Raw genomic sequence first — 25,463 nt, forward strand, 5'->3', positions numbered from 1 at the left:
GAAGTTCATATCCAGCTCGGCTAAGAACGCATCAGACTTGTATTTGTTCTTGCAGTAGGATACATAGAGCTGGAACTGGCGTTGCTGATTAGGTGAAATATAAAGAAACACACAGACACAAAAAACAAAACAATGAAAATTCGAGAACAAGGGCACCTGATAATAGTAGCAGATGGCAAGCCAACTTTTTTCCCTCAAACTTATGAACATTGGTAATGTTTGTGGTTCTGAGTAGATTTGGCAGATGGGGGGGGGGGAGTCTAGTCCGCAAAGGAAAGAGTAGTGCTTGTGTCGGGGTAGCTACAAGGTCCGTATACAGTACAATGTGTGAGCGTTCCCCATGTCATCACACAAGATAGGGAGAGAGAGGTCTTTGCCATCCTGGATGATGTGATGACCACTTGACAACACGCTGGCCGGGATTACCAATAATTACTAAACACCATTACAAACATTACAAACAGTGAAAACAAGAAACCGCAAGAAGTGAATGACAGATCAGCAATGTTACCTTGTTCAAGAAGCAAAGTCCAACTCGCTCTGGATTGTCGGCGCAAGACTCCAATTCATCTCTGAACACACTAAAGAAGCAAGACGGAGATATTCAAGATTCCAGGAAGGGGGTTTAAGGATGCAAGCGAAGCACAGCAACTCAGAATGTACAACATGCAGAGTGCCGCATTGAAGTGTGCGAAGCTTACTACATGCAATTACATCAACAAGCAATACATGGACAAAGGTATAACTGCAATGCATTGTGTGAGGCACTGCTTGGAGTAACTGTTACACCCTTGTGTATGTATCTAGACTCAATACGTTATCCTACATACAGATTGAATCATCACTACCTGTAGCATCCAGGTCAAAACTCACGTCTTGTGGAACTCCAGCAACCTAGGTAGGTTACCAAACAGTATGTTCCTCTTAGCACGCCATGACGCTGGAACAGCTTCATTGTCTGGTCTCATAGGTGTCCAATAATACTGTGACACAGACACACAACAGAATGATAATAATAATATTAATACAGCACTGTTAGTCGCCAAAGAACTGGGAGGTCAGCCTCGCAGCCTAGGCCGTTCTTATTTTCAAGTATTACAGTCCATGCACAGTTAAGTCACCGTGTATACATCGGTATGCTGTGCCCTTGGTGAAGTCCTAGCCTGGTCGTTTTTCAGCACCCGCCAGTAGTGTAGTGTACATGTGAGAACATCACTCATAGTCATACACTACATGCAGAACTTGTACCACATGCAGGCTGGAGGGGGGTCATCGTATGCCTTATGGCAAAAGCGGCAGGAGGGTTGAGATTTTAGGAGTAAAATCCCTGAAAGATATTATCATGGTAGACCCAGCCTGTGGCTTGCCACACTCCGGATTGCTTAGTAGCACCACCAAGGCAACAGTTACAGCAGACAACAAGGCAACAATCACAATCCCGGATGTCAGAAGACATGGCGGGTACATGTAGCAAGCGTGGATCATACTTACATCAAGGGTTTCTTGCAGATCGTCAATGTAGGTACGCTCAGTTTCGATAAGCTCAGCCATGATATACCTGTGTGAGGGCAGTCACATAAGTGTAATCAACATCACACAAACAGCATGAATACATAATGTCAAAAAGTGAAACTAGAATCGTCACAAATGATATTCTAATATGGCGTGAAAGAGAGAGAGAGAGAGAGAGAGAGAGAGAGAGAGAGAGAGAGAGACAAGAAAGATGAGATGTTGGTATGTTTAATGTCCTCACCCTCTTTTCTCCAGAACACGTGAGTTAGTTTCTGAGTCTTCGATTACCCCACTGAACACACCCTGGGAAACAGAAAGAAAGGAAGAAATACGAACAATGCCTTGGTTATAGACACAATGAGTTCAACAAGCCGGAAGCAAAACCACACTGGGTGAATGCACGCTAGTTAACAAAGAACAACACCAACAGTACAAACACTGACCCAGCATTGAAATCACTCACCATGATGGCAGTGTGCAACACCAACAAACCAACAATGGACAACTTACACTGTCTTCACCAAGAGAAGAATCCAACTGACTGGGAAAGGAAATTCCTCTAGCCGGACTGAAATGCAGAGAGGAGTGGTGTGATTGTCGTTCAGCTGATGTGATCTTATCACTTGAAGAACCACCTACGGTTGAACTCCGTGTCATTGGGTACGGTCTGTGTCCAGTTTGTGGCGAAGTGAAACCCTTTGGAGTCACCCGAGGGGTCACTAATGCGCCGGAACTTCTCGAGTGTGCGATGCGATCTTGAAATCGATGTGCTCGATCATGTCTAGGTGATGACTTAGAGCTGGTATCTGATGACAGGCTACTGGCACATGCTGCACTACCAGCTGTGTCCTGCAGAGGTGGTGGAGTAACACTGCCAGTACTAGCCCCACTCAAGCTACTTCCCTCAGCATGCTGAACACACACAAACAGACACATCAAAACACATGCACACATGCATGTACACACACATGCATACGCACACATGCGTACACACACATGCGTACACACACACACACAAACAGAAGAGACACAGTTAACTTCCCCGTTTGCCTCCTTTTCACTTCCCACCCTGGCACAATATAGCAGTCCCTCAAAACACAACAGGGTAAGAGCAAGCCAGTGATATCATGATACACATTTCATAACACTTACGGCAGTGAGCTGTCCCTTCAGCTCATTGTGCTTGCTAGACAGTGTGTGCACACCCTCTATCCGAGCTGTCACAAGATTCTGAATTTCACCCATCTTCTTCTTCAGCTTTCTCACTTGCTCACTCAGTAGGTTGTTTGGTGGCAGAGCGTGGACAATGAGATCCATCTTGTGCGTGTCAGTGTCCTCCAAGCGGTCAAGGTATCGGCTGAGATTGGTGAGAACATCGGCTGTGCCACCTTCAGAGAGACACTGCTCCATGGACTGTGTAGCTAGAAGATGCAGACCCTCTTCACAGAGACCAGTACCCTGCGAGTACAGCGTAGAGAACACATACAATGCACGTGTCTATGAGTATGTCATGTACAACACCGTCGTCATGGTAAACATGGAAGACAGCGCCTCAGTCCGTGCAGTCAGTTTACAGTGGGTTGATAACAGGTATAGATACTGTGAGACCAGAGACAGGTATAGATACTGTGAGACCAGAGACAGGTATAGATACTGTGAGACCAGAGACAGGTATAGACACAGTGAGACCAGAGGTCTGCAACACAAACAGTGCCATCAGTGCATGAATCCAATGCACATACAGAGGCTGGGGGCAGGAATAACCAGTCGTCAATGATACTTCAAGTACTAAACCAGGAGTTGTAAGTAGACAATCGCTGATGACTCATATAATTATTGTCTTCACAGCTGCCTTAGAGCTTAACCCTTTACCGGCAGCCCCATACTTGAATACGTCAACGTTGACGCATTCGACATGCATACAAAACCATGCCTGGCATGACGGGAAGCATCAGCCCACGGGGATTTCCCGTGGCCCTCACACAGCTAAGGTATGATCCTATCCGTAGCTGAAGAGATCCACGCGTGTCCCATTTGATTTCATTGAGAACTGCGCGATCGAAAACTTACGGAAATACACGCGCGCCGACAATGCCGTCCACCCCCGTCAAAACATTGTCAGGTGCATTTTCTCTTGCGCAGTGAGTTCCTTTCGTCCTCGGATAACTTCTCCGACGAGGACCTAGCAGTCATTCGCTCTGGGACCGACGACGGATAGATAAATGCTTCGTTCCAGCCACTGATGCAAGCGAATTTCAAATTACGGAGCGGGGCGCACGCCAAGTAAATTCTCACACAAATATGGGGAGCGCCAGCCGCTGAAGACGATGTCGTCGTGATGTACCTGGAATAATCTGATGGTGCTTATGGTGGGGAAGCCATGGAGAGCAATCCCCGTGTCGACAGTCTCCCAGAGACGGAATTTAGGCCATCGACTTTCTACGTACCTGAGTGAGGGCAGCGCAGCGCGGCGTGCGTGAGACCTTACGGAGCTTCAAAAAGTCTGACAGCGATTCTGGGGCGATGCTGCTCTCATTTGCGAGCGAGGCATGGCCACTGAAGTTTGTGATGGCTATGGCGTTTGTTTCCGCTCCGAAGTCGACTTGTTTTGGCAGTATCATGTCAATGTCGGAACTCTGACGATTTGCATGTGTACAATTTCCGTGTTTAGACGTAGAGGCGCCAATTTAGCAGCAAATGTGTGTGGTATGAGAAAATAATTTTTTCCATGGTCAAGAACTAGTACTAGACTTCCAATAAAACATAACTTGCACATACAAAATGTGGCCTCGTTGTGAGTTATTGGCATCCTTCTAAATGTTATGGATTTCATATACAAAAGTAACTTGCCGGTAAAGGGTTAACAGCAAACACATAACTAGTTACCTGTTCGACGATAGTTTGTAACTCGACCGACATCTCCAGGTTAGACGTCCTCTGCTCAATACCCTGCACCAGTGCTTGTTGAAGTTGTGTCAGTTTACATGCACTCTCATTCAGTTGATCAGCTTTGTAGCAGTGTGGTCGTTCCACTACAACATGACTCTCAGCTGCCAGAACATTGCCACTAGCAATAATGCCAGTCTAGTGCACAAACAAACAAACATACGCATATAGACACACACACAGAAAAAAACAATCACCAAGTAATGATCATTGAGGTAAAGATAAAGAAGTACAGCAAGACACACAGATGGGTGATCATAGGCCAGAGGGAGAGATGGAACCACATGCGGGCAAACAATGCCTTGTTAACCAAAGCAGTCAAAGACCTGCAATGCAGTGACTGATGGAAGGTGACAATAAAACTCTGACTCCGCATAGAAACACTGTCCTACGCTAGCAGTTTGACCTAACAGTTATATCATTTCATATCCCCTTTCACCCCTTCCTCCCTCCTCTCCTCCTCCCCTCAAACAGCAAACGATAGAAATCAAAACTCCCCTGAATACCACTAGTCTTACCATCAACATCTCTGTCAGTGCTTTATGGTCAGCTAGAAGACTCCTTGCAGTGGACAGAGAGGTTCCAAAGTCCTTGCTCATTTTCTGATGTTCTGCTTCAATATCATTCGATACCTGTAGCAACCGAGGCAACCATGAAAGAGGTTTTAGAACAGGGTCTACTCTGCCTAAGTATCAAGTTATTTGAAGGCAGTGGTGGAAACACAAAGTGAATGTTTATAGAATCATCCTCTATGCTACTGCCATGTACATTGCCTGCATCTTATCACCTTACACCTGTAGAAATAATTAATTGCCTGAGCCTATACCTATTAGAGAAAGATAACCAAGCATTTTTGAACAAGGCTGAGTTTTTTTTTGCGTGCATAGTAAGTTGCATTGGGACTACATGATGCACAAGATAGAAAAAGAATGCTCGGACACTCTGCACAGTCACATGCCGTGCTCTATCACCTCAGTCTCTGCTCCGCACCACTACATTGTTAGTTATTAACTCAGGGTTAGTGGCAGTGGTTACGACTCTACGAGCACTCATGATACCATACAAGTATATATTCGCAGCACATCACTCCGAGGCAAGAGCACAGCTGACCTGATCCATGAGTTCTCTGAAGGATTGAGTCCGCCTAAAGTTGTCGAGTCGTTCCTTCTGCCATTTCCATGTCTCGGTCAGTTGGTCAATGTCCATGCTGAGTGCGGTGAGGGCTGCTTGTACCCGTGATGGTATACCAGCGTAATGATTGGTGGAAGACGCCAGACCATACTTGTGATGCTCTGTAAGCATCTTACTCACAAACTCCATGCAACGATCCAACAGCTGCTGGGCATGCTCCAGAGCAGACTCGACGTCCTCATGGAGTTCGTCTATGGCAGACTTTGTCTCGGTTGCTGTGGCTAGCACCGTGAAAGTTTGGCAATCTTTCTTTGTTTCAGATAGTGTTGTAGATGTTGCCTTGCACGTGTCACACAGTGTCTCTCCTTTCTGTAGTGGGCAGCAAGCAGCAGGCAATGGAACACAGGAAACCACTCAAGTGACCATCACACACTGGACACACTGGACACAGATAAGTTCATGCTCTACTGCCTCTTGTCAGTAGCCATGCACTTCTACTACCCTGTTAAACTCTGTGCTCCCTAGTTCCTCCTCCTCCCCCCTTCCACTTGTAGTCATCAGGCAGGATGCTTTCCTGACAGAAGACAAAGTAAGAAAAGAATTCAGCGGAACTTCAAACTTCAGAATACATCCTTGGCTATGGCTACGACGGTCACCGGGCGTGCATGTGATCAGCAACGTCCATTTTCCATGCACTGCTACATGTATTCAGTATGCATACATTACATACAACACTGACTGTAGTCTGTAGTGGCTTACAATGAACAGGTACATCCAGTCATCGTTGTTGTACTTGAGCAGTCCACCAAGTTCCACTGGCAGGTCTGATGCGGGTAGCATGGTCTTCAACGATTGGGGAGTGTTCAATGTTTCGACCTATAGCAACACCATCAACAACACCATCAACAACACCATCACCATTTAATACCAGCAGCATCAACATCACCACCAGTAGTATAGCATCATCAGTAGCATAGCACCACCAGTAGTATAGCATCATCAGTAGCATAACTACAATATGCATATACTTGGCACACCGTATTGGGAAGGCATTAATCACATACCTGAATAGGAATGTTATGATACTGTGCTATAGGTTTTTGTGGACTGTCTGAGTCAGGGGTTTGGCTACAAGCTACATTCCAGGCCTGGATAACCAGGGTGTTGGTAGTGCAATGGAAGGATTTAGACTGCCAAATTTGAACACTGTGTTGATTACTGTAGCTTGCATTGTCGTAATTCAAATCACATGTTATGTCTCAGTGTGTCTACCTACTAAGCGTCAGGCGAAATAGCACGTCATAGTACATTTGAGATCAGCGGGAAGAAGATGACGACGTCCACTAATTTAGTATCTGTGCACACGAATCTGCTGTGTGTGTGACTCTGTGTGTCAGCTATGATATCATCTTCTGTGGTTCCATGCCTAGCATGTACGTCTGAACCATCCTGCAAAGTTTGAATGACGTAGGTTGAGCGATCGCTCCGCGAAACATACTTTTTGAAATTCTCTTCATAGTATATCTTCCACCATTGAAATTTCGAATTTCTTCAAAAAAAAGTGCTGAAAGGGGTGGCTTGCAACCTCGATATGGCTTGTTCCAGGCATGCTTTGGAGCCATCTTCTGTTGAAGTAGTGGCGGGGATCTGCCCTGCAACTGCTACAACAAAAAATGATTCGATCTGAGAAAGGGTGAGACCGCGAATCTCGGTTGAATATTGAGTATTTCAAGCCTTTTCACGACGAAGATAGAGTTCTTTTTGGAGATGGACGTCGCGGCAAAGGACATGGTGTCCGACGTCTGGCGTCTGGTGAAGCCAGGGATCATTTGTCCAGTCAGGTCGGCAGCCTAACCGTCGGTAAGCTTGTGTTTGGATCCCGTTCTGCTCGATGTGGTAGATCACAAACAATTTGATATCGCACAAATTGATCTCAGCATCGTGCGTACGGTATTTTATATTCAGAAAATCCCAAGTGTCTCTGTGTGGCCGTCCTATGCCATGAAAAACTCCAATCAAGCTCCTATGTCCTCTGCCTTCATGATTGAATGTCCACTTCGTTTGAACAACGAACACAACAATCGAGGACGGCTTTGCAATGAAAAATACAGCTATACTGGAGCTGAAAAAAGAAGAAAAAAAACGTGCTCAGGATGAGACTCGAGTACACGCATACTCTCCCAGCAGGTGAAACGCAATTTTTTGTGAAAAATGCATGTCGCCGACTGACCAGTAATTTCGCCTGACGATAGGCTATCCATAACTGCTAGTGTTATTGGACCTACTATTGATTGGTATTATCTCACTGCAGGGTAGATCTAAGTGTAGAGAGGCTCCCCATAGATCTACATACACAGTATAGGCAAGCTCTTAGTCATAGACACAAGAACATATTCACACATTTGCAATGGAACAAGGTTAAAATTGGACTATGTGTATGCACATATGATAGTGATTGAATGTTTGCACTGCTAGTAACAGCATATTGGTATACACTGAGTGACTCCACTTTCAGAATTACTACACTACTAGAAATAACATCTGACGTTATTACCTTGAATGGTAGCTCATCCAGGAATGATTTGATGCTAAACTTGGCCAGGCTAAGACGATTGGACCGTGTAAGTAGAACTACACGCTGTACACCGGGAGGCAGGACATCCTGAATAGAGGAATCATAGAGAACAGACACATACACACAGAGATACACACACACACACACACACACACACACACACACACACACACACACACACACACACACACACACACACACACACACACACACACACACAAGTGGATGCACGCGATCAGGTTACCACTCCAACTACCAAACCAACTGCAATGTTTACTAAGTACTGACCCATGGCTCTTGCATACCTGTAGTATCATCCCAGTCCTTTCACTACAGGTGCTAAGCCCTCTGCTGGGCCTAGCTTTGGAGCTGGCCAACCGAGTGCTTCAAATTCATGTTAACATAAGTTTCCCACTCTCTTTCTTTGGTCCGGTGTGTGTAGTTCTCATTCACATAAGCACACGCACTGTCTTTCTTTTCTCTTCTCGTCTCTTTTCCCTATCTCTCCCCCCCCCCCCCCTCCCCCCTTCTTTTCCGCTAGTACCTATTCCAGAATTGTCGCTCCATGCTGTTGATAAGTACATAGCTACCTGGACACTACACAGCTGTGATGCACTGCGGGATGTACATGTGTTTCACAGTGCAGTAGCAATGATTGAGAAAGGGTACAAGTAACACTGCAGTGAGTATGCTCATGTGCCGTACCTTGAACAGTGCTAACAGTTGCTTGACTTGGCCCCAGTCCGCATCTCTCAAGTCACTCACAATCAGATACCTGGTCAGTTGTGTACTGTGACTTGGCTGATAATGACAGCTGTAAGAACAACACCATCACATTCAACATGATATGTTATTCGTCAAGACTACAGCAATATGATGCTGTGTGGCCTGTAGGTGAACTGAACTAGATTAGGCGGAAATACAGTCCAACCTTGTGAATAGCACAGCTCGGTACATGCACAACTCTATAGCTATAAACTATATACTGTACACTCTCCGCATGCTACAGTACACTCCCTGCATGCTACAGTACACTCCCTGCATGCTACTAAACGGTTAGGGCAAGCAGGCTAAGACATATCTGTGCAGCGAGTACCAGGTACACCCATGCACTACCCATGGATCAAAGGATCGCTACACATGGACACATTCCTACACCAAGTCCAAGGTACAAAGCAATGCATGCAGACACTAGCAACCATAACCCACTTACCTACTAGCCCAGACTATAAATCTAAACAGTGTTGTCAATGACGATATGTCTTCATAGAGCAGGTTTCTCCATGACGATGCCGGCACAACTATGATTGGCTGTGAGTGGACTTCACCACCTGCACGGTAGCCAAGGCAACAAAATGGTGGACACACAATTTGAGTTAGAGGCCACACACAGACTTCACTCCGGGTTAGGGCCGGGTTTCGGGCATCTTAAGTCAAATGCACGACAAGTTCCACAACTGAACAAAACATCGAATCATCCACTGGATCATGAGAAGGAACTGCACTATCAGCAACTGAACAACTGCATGATCAACTCAGTCAGCCTATTTTTTCCCTGTAAAGATTCCACTCCTACAAAATCCTGTAGACCTTTCGGAGAAGAGCACATGTTTTCTTTCAATCCAGACTACAATAACTTATCACAAGCACTACATTGCGTCAGTATAAGCTACACTTGTGGTCGTTCTGCATCACTACACCTGCTATGTAACTTACACACATAGCAGCTATGTCAGTATATACGCATAGCAGCTATGTCAGTATATACACATAGCAGTTATGTCAGTATATACACATAGCAACTATGTCAGTATATACACATAGCAACTATGTCAGTATATACACATGCTATGTCAGTATATACACATAGCAGCTATGTCAGTATATACACATGCTATGTCAGTATATACACATTCTGCACACACACGGTCAGACGTCCGCTCACACAGTAAACAGTGATTCTAGTGTTTAAAACAACTCCTTACCGGTCACGTTGGCATAGTTACGAGACAACAGTTTACCCAGCTCTGCGTCATTGGCCTTCGGAAGGGACATGGTGGAAAGCAGCTTCATGTCACTGTCCTCGGTCTTGGTGTCTTCAGGGGCTACGGGTACATCAGAATCTTCCACAACGTACCATGTGCTGCAGTGGGTGAAACACCAGGCATCCAAGACCAACACACACCCTCGTACCATTACAGTCACTTCAGGTATCACAACACCTCAGAGCCGTAGTGAATGTACCAATACTGGAGAAAGTTAGGACATACTGTTTAATGATCTCCAGGCAATTCAACTGGGCCATACCGGGTGGTGGACATGAAGCCAGCAAAGGCGCTCATCTCCATCTCAACATTATCCATCTCCACCGTAGTGTTCACTCACTGTCAACACGTACTGCTGTAGAGCTCTAGCCAGTGAAACAGTATGTCAGAGTGTTCTCTTTCAGCCCAGGAGCTACTATAAAGCAATAACAATAGCTATGCCACACAGCATACGCCAGTCTTCTACTTGTGCAATACAAGCTGCTAGAGCCCTGACCCTGTGCAGCACAGGAACTTGCCAGTCAATATGCAAACTGAATACCTCCTCAAATCAATGCCACACTGAACTAGATAGCCCAATCAGGAGTACTACAACTCGATACTGCACAATACTCAATAGTAGCAAAGCCTTTTCATCATAGTACTGCTGAACCATCATCCACGGATACTACAACTCTATATCACATGAGTCTCTACTAGTTGTAGCCATGTTGAATGATGGACATGAACTGATATAGGCACAGGATCAAACAAACTTGTTTACAACAGCCTGGGACATGCTTGTTATCACAATGTACATGCACCGGTACAGGTATATCAGTGCGGATAGTCCATATGGCCAGGTGGTATCCAGATATGGCCACAGCACACTGAACAGCAGCAGGTCAAGAAGCAGCGTGCCGTGCCGTGCTACCATACCACAATGTATGATGCAAACCGTCCATCAAAAAGAGGACTGCACAGTGAGTTGCACTGCCAACCTCATGGACCACAGCTGTGAGCAACCAATGTCAGCCAGACGTGCAGTTAGCTCATAACATGTGACTATTTCGCAAATTGCTACCAATCATGCTACCAATCAACCAGTTGAAAATCTGATGCTTCCAGTCTTCAACAAAACGTGATGTCACAGTGACTAGATTCATTCTCCAACTCTCACAGTAGTCCACACAATAGTAAACTAGGCAGTACACCATGGCATCCCAGCCTACTAGTACTCGTGCAAAATTCTGAACTGATCCTATAGCACACCACACTCCATCATTCACCCCAGTGTCTGGAGATATGTGGATTTTGTAGAAAAACAAAAAAAAACAAAAAAAAAACACAGATAGTGCTAGCCAAAAGGCATTCCACTGCTTTAGTGGGGCAGTAGGTTCATGCCCATGAAATATACATGTCAGGTATAGTCAAGCCATTTCACCCTTCTGACCTGGTCCAGCTGAGGGATGGGGGGGGGGGGGGGGGGCAATTTGATAGGCATGTGCAAGCAGCATACACAACGGGTGGATAGCATATTCTATTACATATACCTGGTAAGGCTGATGGGCAAGTCAATCATGTCCACACAGACTGTACTGATACTGAGGGAGGATGAGCTCATGGGCAAAAAACTCCACTCCTGTCCACATGCCTCGGCCATTCTATCCTAATAGTCTCAGACTAAAACACTTCCCAGCTCCTACTGCTACTGGTAAAGGAGAGAAGGGGCCCACAGCTTACAGCAGCCTGCATTACTTGTACCATTGAAGCCTTCCTGACTTCCTGCAATTAAAACAGTGCCATATGTCTGTTCCTGATGTTTTAGTAGTATTCAAACAGGCTCAACATTAGCTAGTCTTTCAGTGACGGGATAAGCAAAGACCCACAACTCCTACACCTCAAACTTTGACACAATTGTGCGGGAAGACAGCAAGAAAGAGTTGGGAACTGGGGCACAAACAGAGACGGTGGTGTGTTAACAGTTCAGTTTGGTGCCAGTAAAGCTAGACTGACTGCATGTAGTGATTGGTGTGCAAGTGTAGCAAGTGTAGCAAGGTTAGAAACTAATACTTGGGAAACCAAACAGTGTACAGTGTACAGCGCATAGGCATGATACGGTGACTGTAAAGAGACAGGTATGGCAACAGCCCTCAGTGACAGGTATGGCAACAGCCCTCAGTGTGCAAACGCCATACGCACTACAACCTAGGTAGCAGTACAGCCATCACTGGGATACCACCGGAGTGGCGACAGCATCAGGGTGATGACTGGAGCCATACTCAGTCATAATTACCAGCACAATAATATAATAGGCCGCTAGGGATTAATAGCCCATCAGCCTGATTACAAGGGTGTGCATACTCCAGGGCAGTACAGCACAGTGTGGACACATTCATCCCGCAAGTAAGAGTGCTGGTTGTTTGGCTCCCTATACTACAGCAGAAGCCCTACATGTAGTGTACACTGTCGCCAGCATGCATGATCAGCCTAGATATCTGGCTACAATGTTGTGTAGTCACTGTTCGTATTGAAGCTAGGCTAGGCTAGGCTGGATGCACCACTGGACCGGACTAACTCCCTGCACGTGCTGAAGTGAGTGTGTGGGTGTGCAACCGTCCACATACCCTGCTACATACAGAATGCCAGGGCTTGTGCCGGTGTCTATACATCAGTCAGTACTCAAAGACAACGCCCGCATAAAATGCATAACTGTATGCACAGTGTACCATGTATCCCATAAACCAATTTAGATATGACATCACATCCACTTCCTGCAATTAATCACCCCATCAATGCTATCAATACAAGTGAGCCATTGACAAACCCAGGGAATGGAGAAGGTAACACAAGATACATAGAGATATCCGACCTGTTGGATACTAAAGACTCAAAAGTAAAGAGTTGTTTATCATCTAGGGACTGTGTTATCCAGACCCAGTCTCCAGGCTCTCTGCCGGGCTTGCACCAGCAAGAGTACTGGTGAGTACTGGTGAGTACTGGTGGTGCTACAAGGTCCGTGGGCGTGACCCAGACTGGGGAAATAATGGAAATCAATGCATTTACTTTGAAGTAATCACACCCCAAACAATTGACACCATATTATAATACACACACACACATTTTAATTCACACACACCCTTCCAATCCAGGAGCTGATCAGCTATGGATGTCACAACTAATTAAAGCTATACCGGAGGATGGACACTGCATATACACTATTCCCAGCATGGCGGTAGGGAGATGTACAAAATCAGCCAACGGCAAGAGTCGCCAATGAACTGCACGGCGTATGTGGATATTCTCTGGGGCGGCTAGGCCTCTGCATAGCAATAATTTCCAATGAAAGAGACACTCTCCGCTGTGGACCATCACAAACTTCACATATACTAATCCCGGACCTGGATACTAATACCAATTCTCCACCGTACGAATTAGCCAGCACCAGCGCTGGCTTCTCACCAACAACAGAGCCAGCAAGGCAAAGTAGAGTCCCAGATGTGTTCACAACTTGGACACCCAGCTGCTAGAAATAGTCTAAGAGGGATACTAAACATTATTGATGGAATGTTAGGGAACGTCTGGATACAGGTTACCCATTCTCCCCATCCCCATCCCCACCCACCACCGCTGTAAACCAAGGCTGAGGGTAACATGGTAGTGTCCTTACCAATAAAGTAGTAGCTGTCACCAAAGTACAAGTAGGTCACGGTTCTTTCCACAGGTATGGATCAGGATCCAGTTCACAGAGGAGTTAGAAATGCATGACCAACCATAAGATCATGACCGTGTGGCATCCACTCCACTGCAGTTATGAGCAGATATACTCCACCAGGTGGAATTTGGAGTGCTGTTGTTGACATAGCCAATGCCAATGGTCAAATGTCAGTAATGCCCATGAGAATGTGGACGCTACTTCCTGTAGTCACCAGCCCTACCTTATTAGCCCATTATCACCTGCAAAGCACTCATTACTACATAGTCATTAGCTTTTCTTGGACTGCACACGTGCACGTTCGCCTCAAAAGGCTGGGGAAACCCGAAAACACCGGCACGTGCAGCCTGCAGGAAGCCTCGTCTTGTCCACACACACACGCGACTCTAGATCTACAGTCTCCACCGCTAGCTATGCAGTGGAAAACTCTCTCCAAGTCCAAGGCACTTCATCGTGACAGCGATAGTCCGGTGCTGATACTTGAGCAAATTTGGACCAGACAAACATGAGAGTAGACTGATCAATGTCCAGTCTGCAACATCACAAACTCTGAACAGTAATCGTTGCTAATGCTGCGTCACCACTACACACTCCAGAATATTTACAACGACGACAAAAATCATCTACATCTATTTGCGGAGACTCGCAACGGACATTGAACGAAGAGACATGGACATACGCTTAGGACTTAGTGGCAATACGAACCCGTTGTGACAGAGCCATAGTCGGTGACGCTATTACTGCTTCGGCTAGCACCACAATCTGCACAAACGTGTGTTTTTGTACGGCGGCATGATCATGCCGAAACACACAATACAACAAAACGCCAGTACTCCCCATATTCAACGACATGTTTGAACTACTTCCGACCAACTTCCGAACACCGCCAGTGTTGTTCGGACAGTTTGCGACAAAGAACAACGATTCGGACCGCGTGTACATACGAAGACACGCTGTAACAGCAGCCACCACAGCAATCACATCTTACAACACTATTACACAATCGTTACCAATTCCAGGCTCAACGCGATCAAGCACAAGAATAATACGAAGCGAACACCAACAATGGACCACGGCCTAAAATCCTCAAGGCTATGACTCGAAGGGGGTTGGCACAACAAAAATTTAATAACTGACATTCAAACGTTCAAAGTTGGTTCCTCACGACCTCAGTCCTAGTTAGCTAGCTAGCTTCACAGGATCTAGGAAGCTATTTCCTGCTTCATTGATTCAACCTCGAAAAATATTATTGTGATTCCGTCTGCATTGGCACCAGAACAGCCCCAGAGTCATACCTGTTATTGACGTTTCCATCCACCAGATCGCTCCTTGTCCTCTCGTCAGCCATCTCCACATTAGTACTAGTAGCTCCAAACGTCCAAGACAGCGCTTCGATCACCAAATATCCTACATGTGCTGCGTCGGTAGGCTCTGAAGCTAGCGAGCCATTCAAATATTCTGACATCAAGAGCGGAGTTGGCGAGGAAGGAACGAACGGGGTGTGTACTGTGTTCCACTAAGCAGCTCCGATACTGCTCGAACCGGCGCTGATATTGGATGTCAGCGAACGCACTAACACCCACTTCGGCCACCTCGATCGGTACTGACGAGGTACTTTGTAGATCGATTTCCGGCGATGGGTTCTGTGCAAAGGAAGTCCCTATACCTTTCGGTGACAAACTCAGCACGTAAAAGTCGTTGCGAAAAAGAAGACAGAATTTAGAAACCCACGGCCACGTCAGTCCGGCCTGGTGCAGGCTGACTGTACACCATGGTACACAGATGAGATGGTGCTGGTGCACCGCGTAGATCTACAGTCTAGTACAGAGCGAGGCTAGGCTCTGGATCATTCAAAAAAGGAAAAAAGGCTCTGTCGACATGTCGTCGATCGATCGCCAGTGTCGGCGCTGAAATGGCACTCGCTAGACCTGTTTGTGTATGTCACGGTGACTTCTGACTGGTGCCCAGCTAGCTCAGGAGTTAGTTGGCATGCTGCAAGCAACACGATTCCTGTGTGACTTCCGTCACGAGACTAGATGGCAGCAGGTCATGTACACGATACTGTATTTGACATGTCGATAACTAATACTTACGACGATAAGACACTTGCACTGTAAATAAAAATACTAAGTGCACGTTTTATTTACTACATGTATACAGTCATACCGCAAGCATTCGTTGGTGGTGTACACTTGCACTGCAGATGATCGATGATCTCTCGAGTCTAGGCCGATCGGCATGAACGACGTGGGTGCACTGCATACATTACATGGCCGGGAAAAGCGATACTCGCACGTGTGAAGTACATGAAGTCACATGAAATCGGTCATGCACTATGCACAACACTCAACACTCAACTTTGTCTCAAGCCTCATCTTTACTCAAGACAAGCCAACCCAAGAGTCGACCAGTCATGAGTCAAGATTCGAGATCGCACCCGTCACGGTACGCGGTGCCATTGAAATACCGCCGGTGTGAAACATTAAAGCACGGAGATTCATTGCAAATGCAAGCAAGGAAGCAGTCGCCTCATATCCATGATATCAGTGTGGTGCGACTTTTCTTTGCGCTCCAGCACGTCTCAGGTCTGGCCAGATCGCAGGGTATCCAGAAGGTGACTCACAAACACTGCCACGATGCGCTGTCACATGTAATACTAATGATTTCTCTGCGAGCCTGGGAGCCTGAGCCTGGGATGGTGGCATCGCTACTCAACGACGACATGTAGACGTGGTGGTTGAGCACTCCTGCCATCAGCTGGGCCATGGGCCTGGGATATTTTTGGGCTGAAACAGTGGAGGATTGCGGTAACAATGGTCCCCACGCTGAGACTGGAGCAGTGGTCACAGGTGGGTGGACGATGTTGGTGAAGCTGGGACATCTCGGTTAGCAAGACTACACAGTACTCTTGCTGTTAGTTATAGCTTTGCTGTTGACATCCCCCAAAACGATAACGGCGAGGAACACCTCCATGGACATCGATCACTTGAATCTCACCGACACAGCCTGTGACAGGGGACCAAACGCCAACGACTCATGTCGTGCGTTGTGTGTAGATCTACGTTCGGATCGGAGGAGTAGTAGACTCTACTGTAGAGTTGGTACTCAGTGGTAGACTAGTTGCCTGGTCTGCTGGCTGCTGTGACCCTAGTCACCCCGCACTGACTGAACGACAACCTGGGAAGCAGTGTAGAGGAGACGGCTCGATACCGGAACGTTTTGACAGCCAAATTTGTATAGACCCAAAACGATCATCAACGTTGATTTTTCACTCGAAATATGTTTGTGGAAGGAAACTGGCATGTTGAAGTTTGCTCTGGGGCCAGAGTCAATCGAACTGAGCCACTCCTTTGTGTTGACCCATTGCCTCCAAGTTGCCCAATTTTTCGCTTCAAAAAAGTTCAAATCAGAGGTGGCTCCAAACCGGACACGTTTTAGAGTGCCCGTCAAATTCACTCTGGGTCTGAAATTAGGTAATTGCTATCGCTCCACGACGGCCAGTACAGAGTAACAATAAGCCTTGTGTGTGCTTCCATTAGTTTTGATTGGTATGCGGTGCTTTATTGTCGAGAGGCGAGCCGCTGTTTACCTGCGACAAGAAGTTGATTTTTCGAAAGTCGTAAAACTCAAGTCGCAGTGCGAAGCAACACGTCAAAAACTCACCTGCTTGATATGGCGCTTCTGGTCATCGCAGAGCCATGAAATTTTGGCTCGGAGTATAACACATCGTAGTCTCACTGTGACATATGTTTTCTAATCAAAATACCAAGAGAGAAAGTGAATATTGAGTCCGTTCCGGTTTGCAACCTATTTCCTATTTGAAACCGTCGCCTCTACTGAGTCCATAACCAACTCTTGGTACTACGCGTCCAGGTATAGAGGACTTTCCATTACATCACCTTTTTGGCGCCTTCCCGGTGTCCACCCAAAGATCACTCATAAGACAAGTCCGTGTCCTACGGTAAAATGTGCTTGGGTGGCAAAAAGAGAATCAAAATGTGTTGTTCGGTGTACGGTTCAAATGATGTTGCAGGCCGTCGCGGTGGTGAAGCACTTTTGCTTTTCTTTGATGTGGTGAATAGTTTCGGTAAGTCGCGAGGATTACTAGCCGCAGTTATTCCAGCCTTGAAGAGGCGTTGCCGCGAGAAGATTGACAGAATCCGTGGGCCCAGTACATTGATCCATATTTACCTCTGGACGAAGACCTTTCAGCCAATCCCCCTGCGTTGGGTATCCAGGCCTCTCTAAATATTTAGTGAATGTCCCCAGCGCATATGCAAAGGACTCTCTAAAGGCTTACAATAGCCCTGATGGATACAAATGCATGTGTCTCATTGCTGGCTGGGTTGGCACATTATCGTGTCTTGCCCAATCGAAGGAAGAAACAACAACTGTCAACAAAATTCGTTTGCAAACGTCAGGCACTCGCGGAGTGTTTTTGCTGAACCTGTCCATCCTTGGGTAGCTGCTGAATTGCCTGGAATTGTTCTTGGCGCACACTGCACTTGCATGGTGGGCCTGGGAGAAGCATGCTCCCATGTTGCTGCAGTGCAGTGTTGTTTTGACTGAATTCACGCTGGAGACTGAAATGTGATGTGTGCTGAATGTCAACACCTACACCACTGGGTCACCAGTGGCTGGCACCGTCAATGAACACTACACGAAAATAGTGTACATGGATTTTACTTCAGCTGGGCAGAAATTGGAGCACCGTGCCCATAACCTACAAGTAGTCTCACTTCTCTTTCTCTGTCTCTCTTGCTTCGCATGCCTGTCAGTGTATCCATGTGTGTGTGTGTGTGTGTGTGTGTGTGTGTGTGTGTGTGTGTGTACGTGTGCGTGCGTGTGTGGGTTTTTCTTCCTTATCAGTACGAGTATGACAATGTTGACATGTGGTGGCTGGTAGCATGAAAGCTGACAAAGTCAAACACGGCCATCATCATCATTGCTCCTATGTAGCCAAAAAAGCTGGTGTAGTGGCGAACTTAGTTGTCCTGATCTTAAAACACGCTGATGAATGCACATCCAATACAGCAATTGTTTTTTCTTGGTCGTCCCTCGACCTGGCATTCTCCATAAGCAGTTGCTGATTACCGGTAGAGTGTCCAGTCTTCCATTACTGCCTTTGCAAGAGTTACACAAGAAGTAAGATCAAGATGATCCTAACCACAAGAAGATCAAGAAGCTGAATACATGTACCTAATTGACCAGACAGACAGAAGATGAGGTATACTAGTATGTGCCGCAGCAGATGAAGAACTGCACAGCGCAGCAACCAAGTGGGAAGCAGAAGAAGATTGCGCAAGTAGGTCGATCAGAGTATTTATCCATGACAAAGGAAATACACATTGTGCAGAACGTGAAGCACACACACTCGCATGGAAGAGATAATGCCGGAGTTGCACCCAGGGCCAGTACTAGACTATAGCTAGCACCACCAGTCATGTAGAGGCACGTGCATAATAGAGCTGGGTACATTAGTCATTACCATCAGCATCAGCACTATCAATCATCAAACTCCAGCTATACCTTGCACCCCAACAAACTAAGTAAGTTGATAGTGTTCGGAATCATCTTCGTGTTTCCGCCTTTACTGGTGCTGCCACAGATGAGCTGAACAAGTTAGTTAGTTAATTCGATACGTACTGGGGTGACAGGGATGATCATGACTTTTCTCTTCGCCAACGAAGTGATGGAACAATATTCGTGTACTTCGAAGTATTTGCATAAGGAGCGAAGTTCTCGAGTCGTGTGTCCGTCATCCACTGGTTCCGTCGTTCTCCATCGTAGGGAAAACGATAACAACTCAAAGACGATCCAGGTGTGGGAACATCCGATCGCGAGCAGCCCTTTGGTATTCTCAAACTACAGAATGCAAAATGGAACTTCTTTCGAAAAACACTGTTTCTTTCCAGTGCAGTCTTCTTTTTTTGCCACCCAAGCTCCGTTTCAAGTCCGGTGATCGGTGGTGAACTCGATGATCTTTGGCCCGAATCCTCATAGGCCGCACGGTATGACTCATTGGAAAGTCCTCTTATACAGTCCATTCAGAAAAAAATGAACTTCTAGCTTTTGGCCATAAATGGGTCAAACGTTGAGTTTTTTTAGAATTTTTTTCTGCAATCCCATATGGAATCCTCTTCCAATTATGTTTCTGAAGTTCTTTTGTCCAAAAAGCAAGCCATAGCAAGAATAGGATTTCGGCCAGGTTTTGCCCCAAAAGCACTGAATTGGAAAAAACCATCAAAATCCAGGCCGTTTGACCCCGCCTGCAACAGTGCATTCAGCGGTTCGAACCCCAGTTCAGGCACCCTTTTGGACCCTTTTTCAAATTTCAAAGTTCGCAGCACTGCACTGTGTACGATGAAATCACGAAAAATCGCCAAATACGGGAGCTCGCCAGAGCCAGGACCCATCTTTTTATGAATGGACTGTAGAGTCCCACAACAACATCTCGGCTGGCAGGACAGGTCATGAGATCAGAAACAGGAGTCGCCAGACATCGCTGTCATCAGTGAGATGTGATGACTGTAATGAAGTCCCCTGCCGGTTTTATTTCTGGTCTGATCTCCAGTGCGGCAGTGTACCATGGTGTACATGTAGTAGTACTACCACTGGTACTTATTACCGTTAGCAGTAGTCATGGTAGTGGAGCATACAATCATGATGAGGTGGACAGGCAGTTGGATAAGCCGCCAGTTGTATTCAGTGCGGATCTTTGACCAAACCTGAGTGAGGACGTCTAGGTGTGGTCTGGTGATCTGTCATGTTGACAGGACAAATACTGTCTGTGACCATGCAGTACACCAGGTACACACTGGCAATCTTGTGTTTGTGGGACCATGACCCCCCTCCCCCATAGCCTACTTGTAGTCGCTGGGCTAGCTAATGTTCAGTCACTCTCAGCCAGAGCTCTGCTCAGCCAACAGGACCCAGAGCAAGGTCAACACCACTCCATAACGATAAAAACTCGGGTTGCCACGAGCATTTTCATTCTGATGCCGGATGGTCTTTGAGGTTGCCCAAACTTTGTGCACCATCATTCCGGGCTCGCGGGCCTCCCGCTGGTGTGATTTGGCCCGAATGGTAGGACAGCAGCAGAATCCTTGCCCAGATCTCATCCAAAAGCGGCACTGCGCGCGCGCTCTCTCTCTCTCTCTCTCTCTCTCTCTCTCTCTCTCTCTCTCTCTCTCTCTCTCTCTCTCTCTCTCTCTCTCTCTCTCTCTCTCTCTCTCCCTCCCTCCCTCCCGCCTCTCTCTCTCTCTCTCTCTCTCTCTCTTTCTCTCCCTCCCTCTCTCTGTCTCTGTCTCTCTGTGACTGTCTGTCTGTCTGTCTGTCTGTCTCTCTCTCTCTCTCTCTCTCTCTCCTTGAAGGTGTGTACTCTTGCATGCTGGCCTACACTGCTGTGCGGCTACCCAATGAAATCCGATCGCTCGAGTCAAGTTTGCATCCTGCACCAGTTCACATACCAGTGTTTGCAGGTTTTGAGGGCTGCACAACACCCGGCACTGCGTGGACTCACTATTCTGAGACTTGATTTCATAGACGGCAGCACTTGAAGGGGGGGGGGGGGCACCTTCAATGGCTTGGGTTGTGGGTTCCAGCCAGAGAGTCGCATAAACTCGTTTTTTGTTTTGTTTATACGACTCCCTGGTCCGAGTCTCATGCCATCGTGAGTGCCGATTCAGTGTTGCAAAGGAAGGCTTCCGAAGCACTGTACCGGTACCTGACCGCCGTACGGGATGATCAACGCCATGCAAGTAACTAGTTTCAGCTGCACAGCATGAAGAGATGGCCTCATGCCCTGGATCAACATTTCAGAAGCACGGCACGAAGAGATCGCCACGGCGCACCGCAGTAGACTAATCCACGATGTACAAAATTCCAAGTACAGTACTGGCCAAAGAAATCCAACGCTATGAATAAAATAGCGCCGGGCGCTGCGCGTATACGCAGCCCTAGCACTACACACACTGGTCTGTGCACTCGAACACGGTGCTACTTTATTCATGAGGTTGGATTTCTCTGGCCAGCACTGTAGTACAGAATTACACTGACCGCACACACTATTAAACAATACGAAGGTTTGATGATTGGGAATTGTAATACCAATGCGGTGTTAATCATGTAGTGCTAACACAGTAGCCGAATAATAGTACTAGCGGTATCGACCGTATCCTCATCACATCGGTGTTGCAGCTCAACTGTTACGGAGTGACGATAGCAACAGCAACACAATCAAAATAAAAGATCCCATAGAGTAGTACTGCAACATAGGGTGAATCGATACTCAATAGGTATTACTGTTTTGCTCTCGCATGTATTGTCCTGAAGGCAGGCTAGATGGGTTAAAACAGCATGATAAAACATCTGGAAAATGCCAGACGTAGAAGTTGCAGCTCAGCATGGATGACCATGATCATATCAGCAACTGGCAGAAAAAGAAGAGTTACATGAAGTTGGGGAAAATGAGCAACAGGTACCAGCCTGCAACAGGTACCAGCCTGCAGCATGACCAGAACATAAACACGAAATATGAAAAAAAGCAACATTTGTGACAATTGTCGCAAACCTGTTACATACGTGCACGCACGCCTGCACACACACACACACACACACACACACACACACACACACACACACACACACACACACACACACACGCACACACAGTCAGTCACAGTCACAGTCACTCACCAGTGGGTGTATCTTGCCAATAAATACAGTGTGACTAGATCAACCTCAGAGCAGCAGCGTTAGACACTGCTACATCAACAAAACCATCTAGCGTACAAGATGAGACTGGCGTGGCGCTTGCAGAGGTTCATTATCAGCAACCGTTACTTCATGCACTCGACTGCGAAACTCATAGCGCACACGTAGGCTCTTGCGCAATCCCGGCGCTGGATCATAGAATCCCGGCAAGGAGGACTTGGATTCGGAATTAATGATAAGTTTGGAGTCCTTGACGAGGCACTGCGTAGCTACTTGCACATCAGCCACTTCGATATCAGCATCACGGACTGTGGATGAGCCAGGTAAGCGATGAGAGACCAGGACCCCATACCAAGCATCCTGTACAATGAGACCACCGCGAGCTTGCTCACTCGCAACGGAATTGTCATAGGTAGCACCCATCAGGCGTACAAACATTGCCGCTTCGTTGCGCTTGACACTAGTCGCGGTTTGCTGCCGCTGTCGATCCTCTGCTCGCTGTTCCCGCGATACGAGATAAGTGAGAGGCTTCACAACACAGTAACGCATGATACCGGCCGTGACAAGCGGCAAGAAATGTGCGTAGAATAGTGCTGTCGGTGAAAGGGAGTCAGCCAGCTCTATGGGCACTTCGAAATCCTGGTTCTGGTACGACACACTGAATGTAGTACACACACGGCAAAGTCAGAGGAACACACAGAGAGAGAGAGAGAGAGAGATAGAGAGAGAGAGAGAGAGAGAGAGAGAGGGAGAGAGAGAGAGAGAGAGGGAGAGAGAGAGAGAGGTAGGGAGAGAATGAGAGAGTGTGTGTGTGTGTGAGAGAGAGAGAGAGAGAGAGAGAGAGAGAGAGAACAGGTGGTAAATAACAGGCAACAAAAGAAGTCAGCAAACATGCATGGCACACATACAGATACACAATAAAACGCTGTGGACCCTGACTAGCACCAGACGCTACTATTCGTAACGTCTTTTGCATAGCTACGGGAATGCTCTGCTATCGTCTACAGACACACTGCATTCGATTGCCCCGTGTACCTGGCATTGACGTTAGCTACTGGAAGCAGCAGCACACACTCCCCAATACACATGTATGTGTATGTCTTGTTGTCCACGAGATGCATGCAACCCTACCGAGCTACCATCCATTGTCCCCTGGTCGGCATTAGTCAACATCTCAATGCGAGGAGTTTCCCTGAAGAGTTTGAGCAAGAGTACCTAAGTCAGAGTGTGCAACAACACAGCTGGTCTGGTTCATGGCGGAATTTTGTTGCTGACGTTAACTATATCAGAGAGCATGACCCATGCAGTCTAAAGCACCCATGAGTATGTGCTGGGCGCCATTCTTCATCAGGAGTTTACGGTTTTTGCCGCTATCAAAAAGAGAAATTAACTTTTTCTCCCATTGCTGAAGTGTTTTATTATCACAGTGCAAGTTTAGCAAACATAAAAACCGCCCAAGCTCAAGACGCGTAATGCATGCCTTGTACTGTACGAGTCAGGACCTCCAGAAAAAGGTGACATCAACAAAAGGTTCCGTCAAAGGCCCAACCAAGCGGAGTCGCACACCCTGGTTTATGTACTTTTTGGTTTGACGTTTCTTATCTAGAAACTTAACAACTACACACAAGGTGTATGCAGAATCGAAATAACAAGCTACTTACGCCAGAAAGCATCCAACGGCTCCAGGTAGTTTAACATACACGCCCAAGCTGATATCCGTATGGTCGTTAAGACCGTAGCGCAACGCATAAGACAAGCGTACACTCTCTGCACTGAGTGATGCCTTAGGCTCCAAGACCGCCGACGGCGCCAGCTGAATAGGATGGAGTAGTTTGAGCACTGGCGGTCCACCGCTGCGCAACTCAAACGACGCTGCAGTTGAGTTGCAAGAAATCGTGGTGGTCAAGCACTCCGGCTTATCCGTGAGCGGATCCTCAGAACTATAACGCATCTGCACAGAACATGGGCCAATACGACGGCCAATAGTAGCAGAGGCGGTTGGTATTATTGAGAACGCCATACGGTTGAAGTCGCCGTAAACGTGCCGCAGCGTTCCGTGCACAGAGAAGTGAAAGTCGCCAGGTAAGAGCATGTGATACTCCAGCTCTGCATGATGCATGCTACCCAGTCCAACACTGCCCTGCACACATGATCCACTTTTGAACACGTGCCGATACGTGCCTACAACACTTCCAAACGTTTTGCCAGTCTTGGTCGTCTGCAGCGCCACCTGGCAGCGTAACGTGTCGCGTGCAGTGAGGCCGAATTTAAACGCTTGACTCATTGCTAACTTCTGGATGGTGAAGTACGGCGGAGACCCTTTCCTCTTGTCGCTGCTCTGCAGAAGCAGAGGCTTGGCATTCACAGCCATGGCCACATTGCAGCTTGGACTGCATTGGATTCGATTTCTTTCCTCACATAATTGTCTATTGAATCTAGAACGCAACTCCTCAACCTCCAGCGCAGTACAGCATGGCGTGCTTCCAGATTGGCCAACCGACTTCTCTGCTCTCAAGCCTCTCCATCCATGAGTGTCATAGACGAATCTCTTCTCAGGGTTTGACAGAACATCATATGCCTGCTTGATGTTCTCAAATAGCACTCGAGCTTGCTCTTTGTCTGGAGCATTGTTGTGCTTGTCTGGATGGAAAGTAATGCACATTCGACGGTATGCACTACGCACATCTTCTCCAGAGGCATAGCTCGGTACATTCAGGGACGAATATAGTGAAGGACCCTCCACATCTTTCCAGGGAGAGCCACCAAAAACAAAACCTTCTTGCTCCTCTGCCGCCATTTTTTGGATGTTCTATTTTGTTGTCGTAGCAACATCTACATCATGAAG

At 47.0% G+C, this 25,463-nt stretch overlaps 3 protein-coding genes across 7 annotated transcripts in view; 1 reads left to right on the forward strand and 2 right to left on the reverse strand.

Annotated features, from left to right (window-relative positions):
• The window catches only part of LOC135810243 (N-sulphoglucosamine sulphohydrolase-like), a 32,621-nt gene extending 18,729 nt beyond the window's left edge, over positions 1-13,892 (forward strand). The window contains exon 15 of the mRNA XM_065323723.1: positions 13,874-13,892. The gene's annotated coding sequence lies outside the window, so the exon portion shown is untranslated. The remainder of the gene's footprint in view (positions 1-13,873) is intronic.
• Positions 1-15,667, reverse strand: part of LOC135810241 (uncharacterized) — a 22,906-nt gene extending 7,239 nt beyond the window's left edge. The window contains exons 1-16 of one of the 5 annotated variants that reach the window (XM_065323716.1): positions 15,199-15,667; positions 10,150-10,307; positions 9,378-9,495; positions 8,870-8,978; positions 8,144-8,251; positions 6,349-6,465; positions 5,569-5,958; positions 4,977-5,090; positions 4,399-4,596; positions 2,665-2,970; positions 2,023-2,424; positions 1,754-1,815; positions 1,492-1,558; positions 874-983; positions 512-581; positions 1-84 (exon numbers count right to left, since the gene is read on the reverse strand). The exon at positions 1-84 is cut by the window's left edge and continues 99 nt beyond it. In XM_065323716.1, the coding sequence (XP_065179788.1) occupies positions 1-84; positions 512-581; positions 874-983; positions 1,492-1,558; positions 1,754-1,815; positions 2,023-2,424; positions 2,665-2,970; positions 4,399-4,596; positions 4,977-5,090; positions 5,569-5,958; positions 6,349-6,465; positions 8,144-8,251; positions 8,870-8,978; positions 9,378-9,495; positions 10,150-10,307; positions 15,199-15,368 (2,583 nt within the window). In that variant the 5' untranslated portion in view covers positions 15,369-15,667. Of the gene's footprint in view, positions 85-511; positions 582-873; positions 984-1,491; positions 1,559-1,753; positions 1,816-2,022; positions 2,425-2,664; positions 2,971-4,398; positions 4,597-4,976; positions 5,091-5,568; positions 5,959-6,348; positions 6,466-8,143; positions 8,252-8,869; positions 8,979-9,377; positions 9,496-10,149; positions 10,308-10,434; positions 10,860-11,741; positions 11,867-13,858; positions 14,017-15,198 lie in introns of those variants that run through there. The other 4 variants (XM_065323720.1, XM_065323717.1, XM_065323718.1 and 1 more) reach the window with 4 other exon arrangements.
• Positions 15,668-21,988: 6,321 nt separating this feature from the next.
• On the reverse strand, positions 21,989-25,420 carry LOC135810245 (dnaJ homolog subfamily C member 11-like). Its single transcript, XM_065323724.1, has 2 exons — positions 24,280-25,420; positions 21,989-23,276 (listed from the first exon to the last, which is right to left on the reverse strand). Exons 1-2 carry the CDS (start codon positions 25,413-25,415, stop codon positions 22,688-22,690), a joined length of 1,725 nt encoding a protein of 574 aa, XP_065179796.1. The 5' UTR covers positions 25,416-25,420; the 3' UTR covers positions 21,989-22,687.
• Positions 25,421-25,463: the final 43 nt, after the last annotated feature.

Source organism: Sycon ciliatum, chromosome 2 (assembly GCF_964019385.1).
Source record: "Sycon ciliatum chromosome 2, ocSycCili1.1, whole genome shotgun sequence".
NCBI lineage: Eukaryota > Metazoa > Porifera > Calcarea > Leucosolenida > Sycettidae > Sycon > Sycon ciliatum.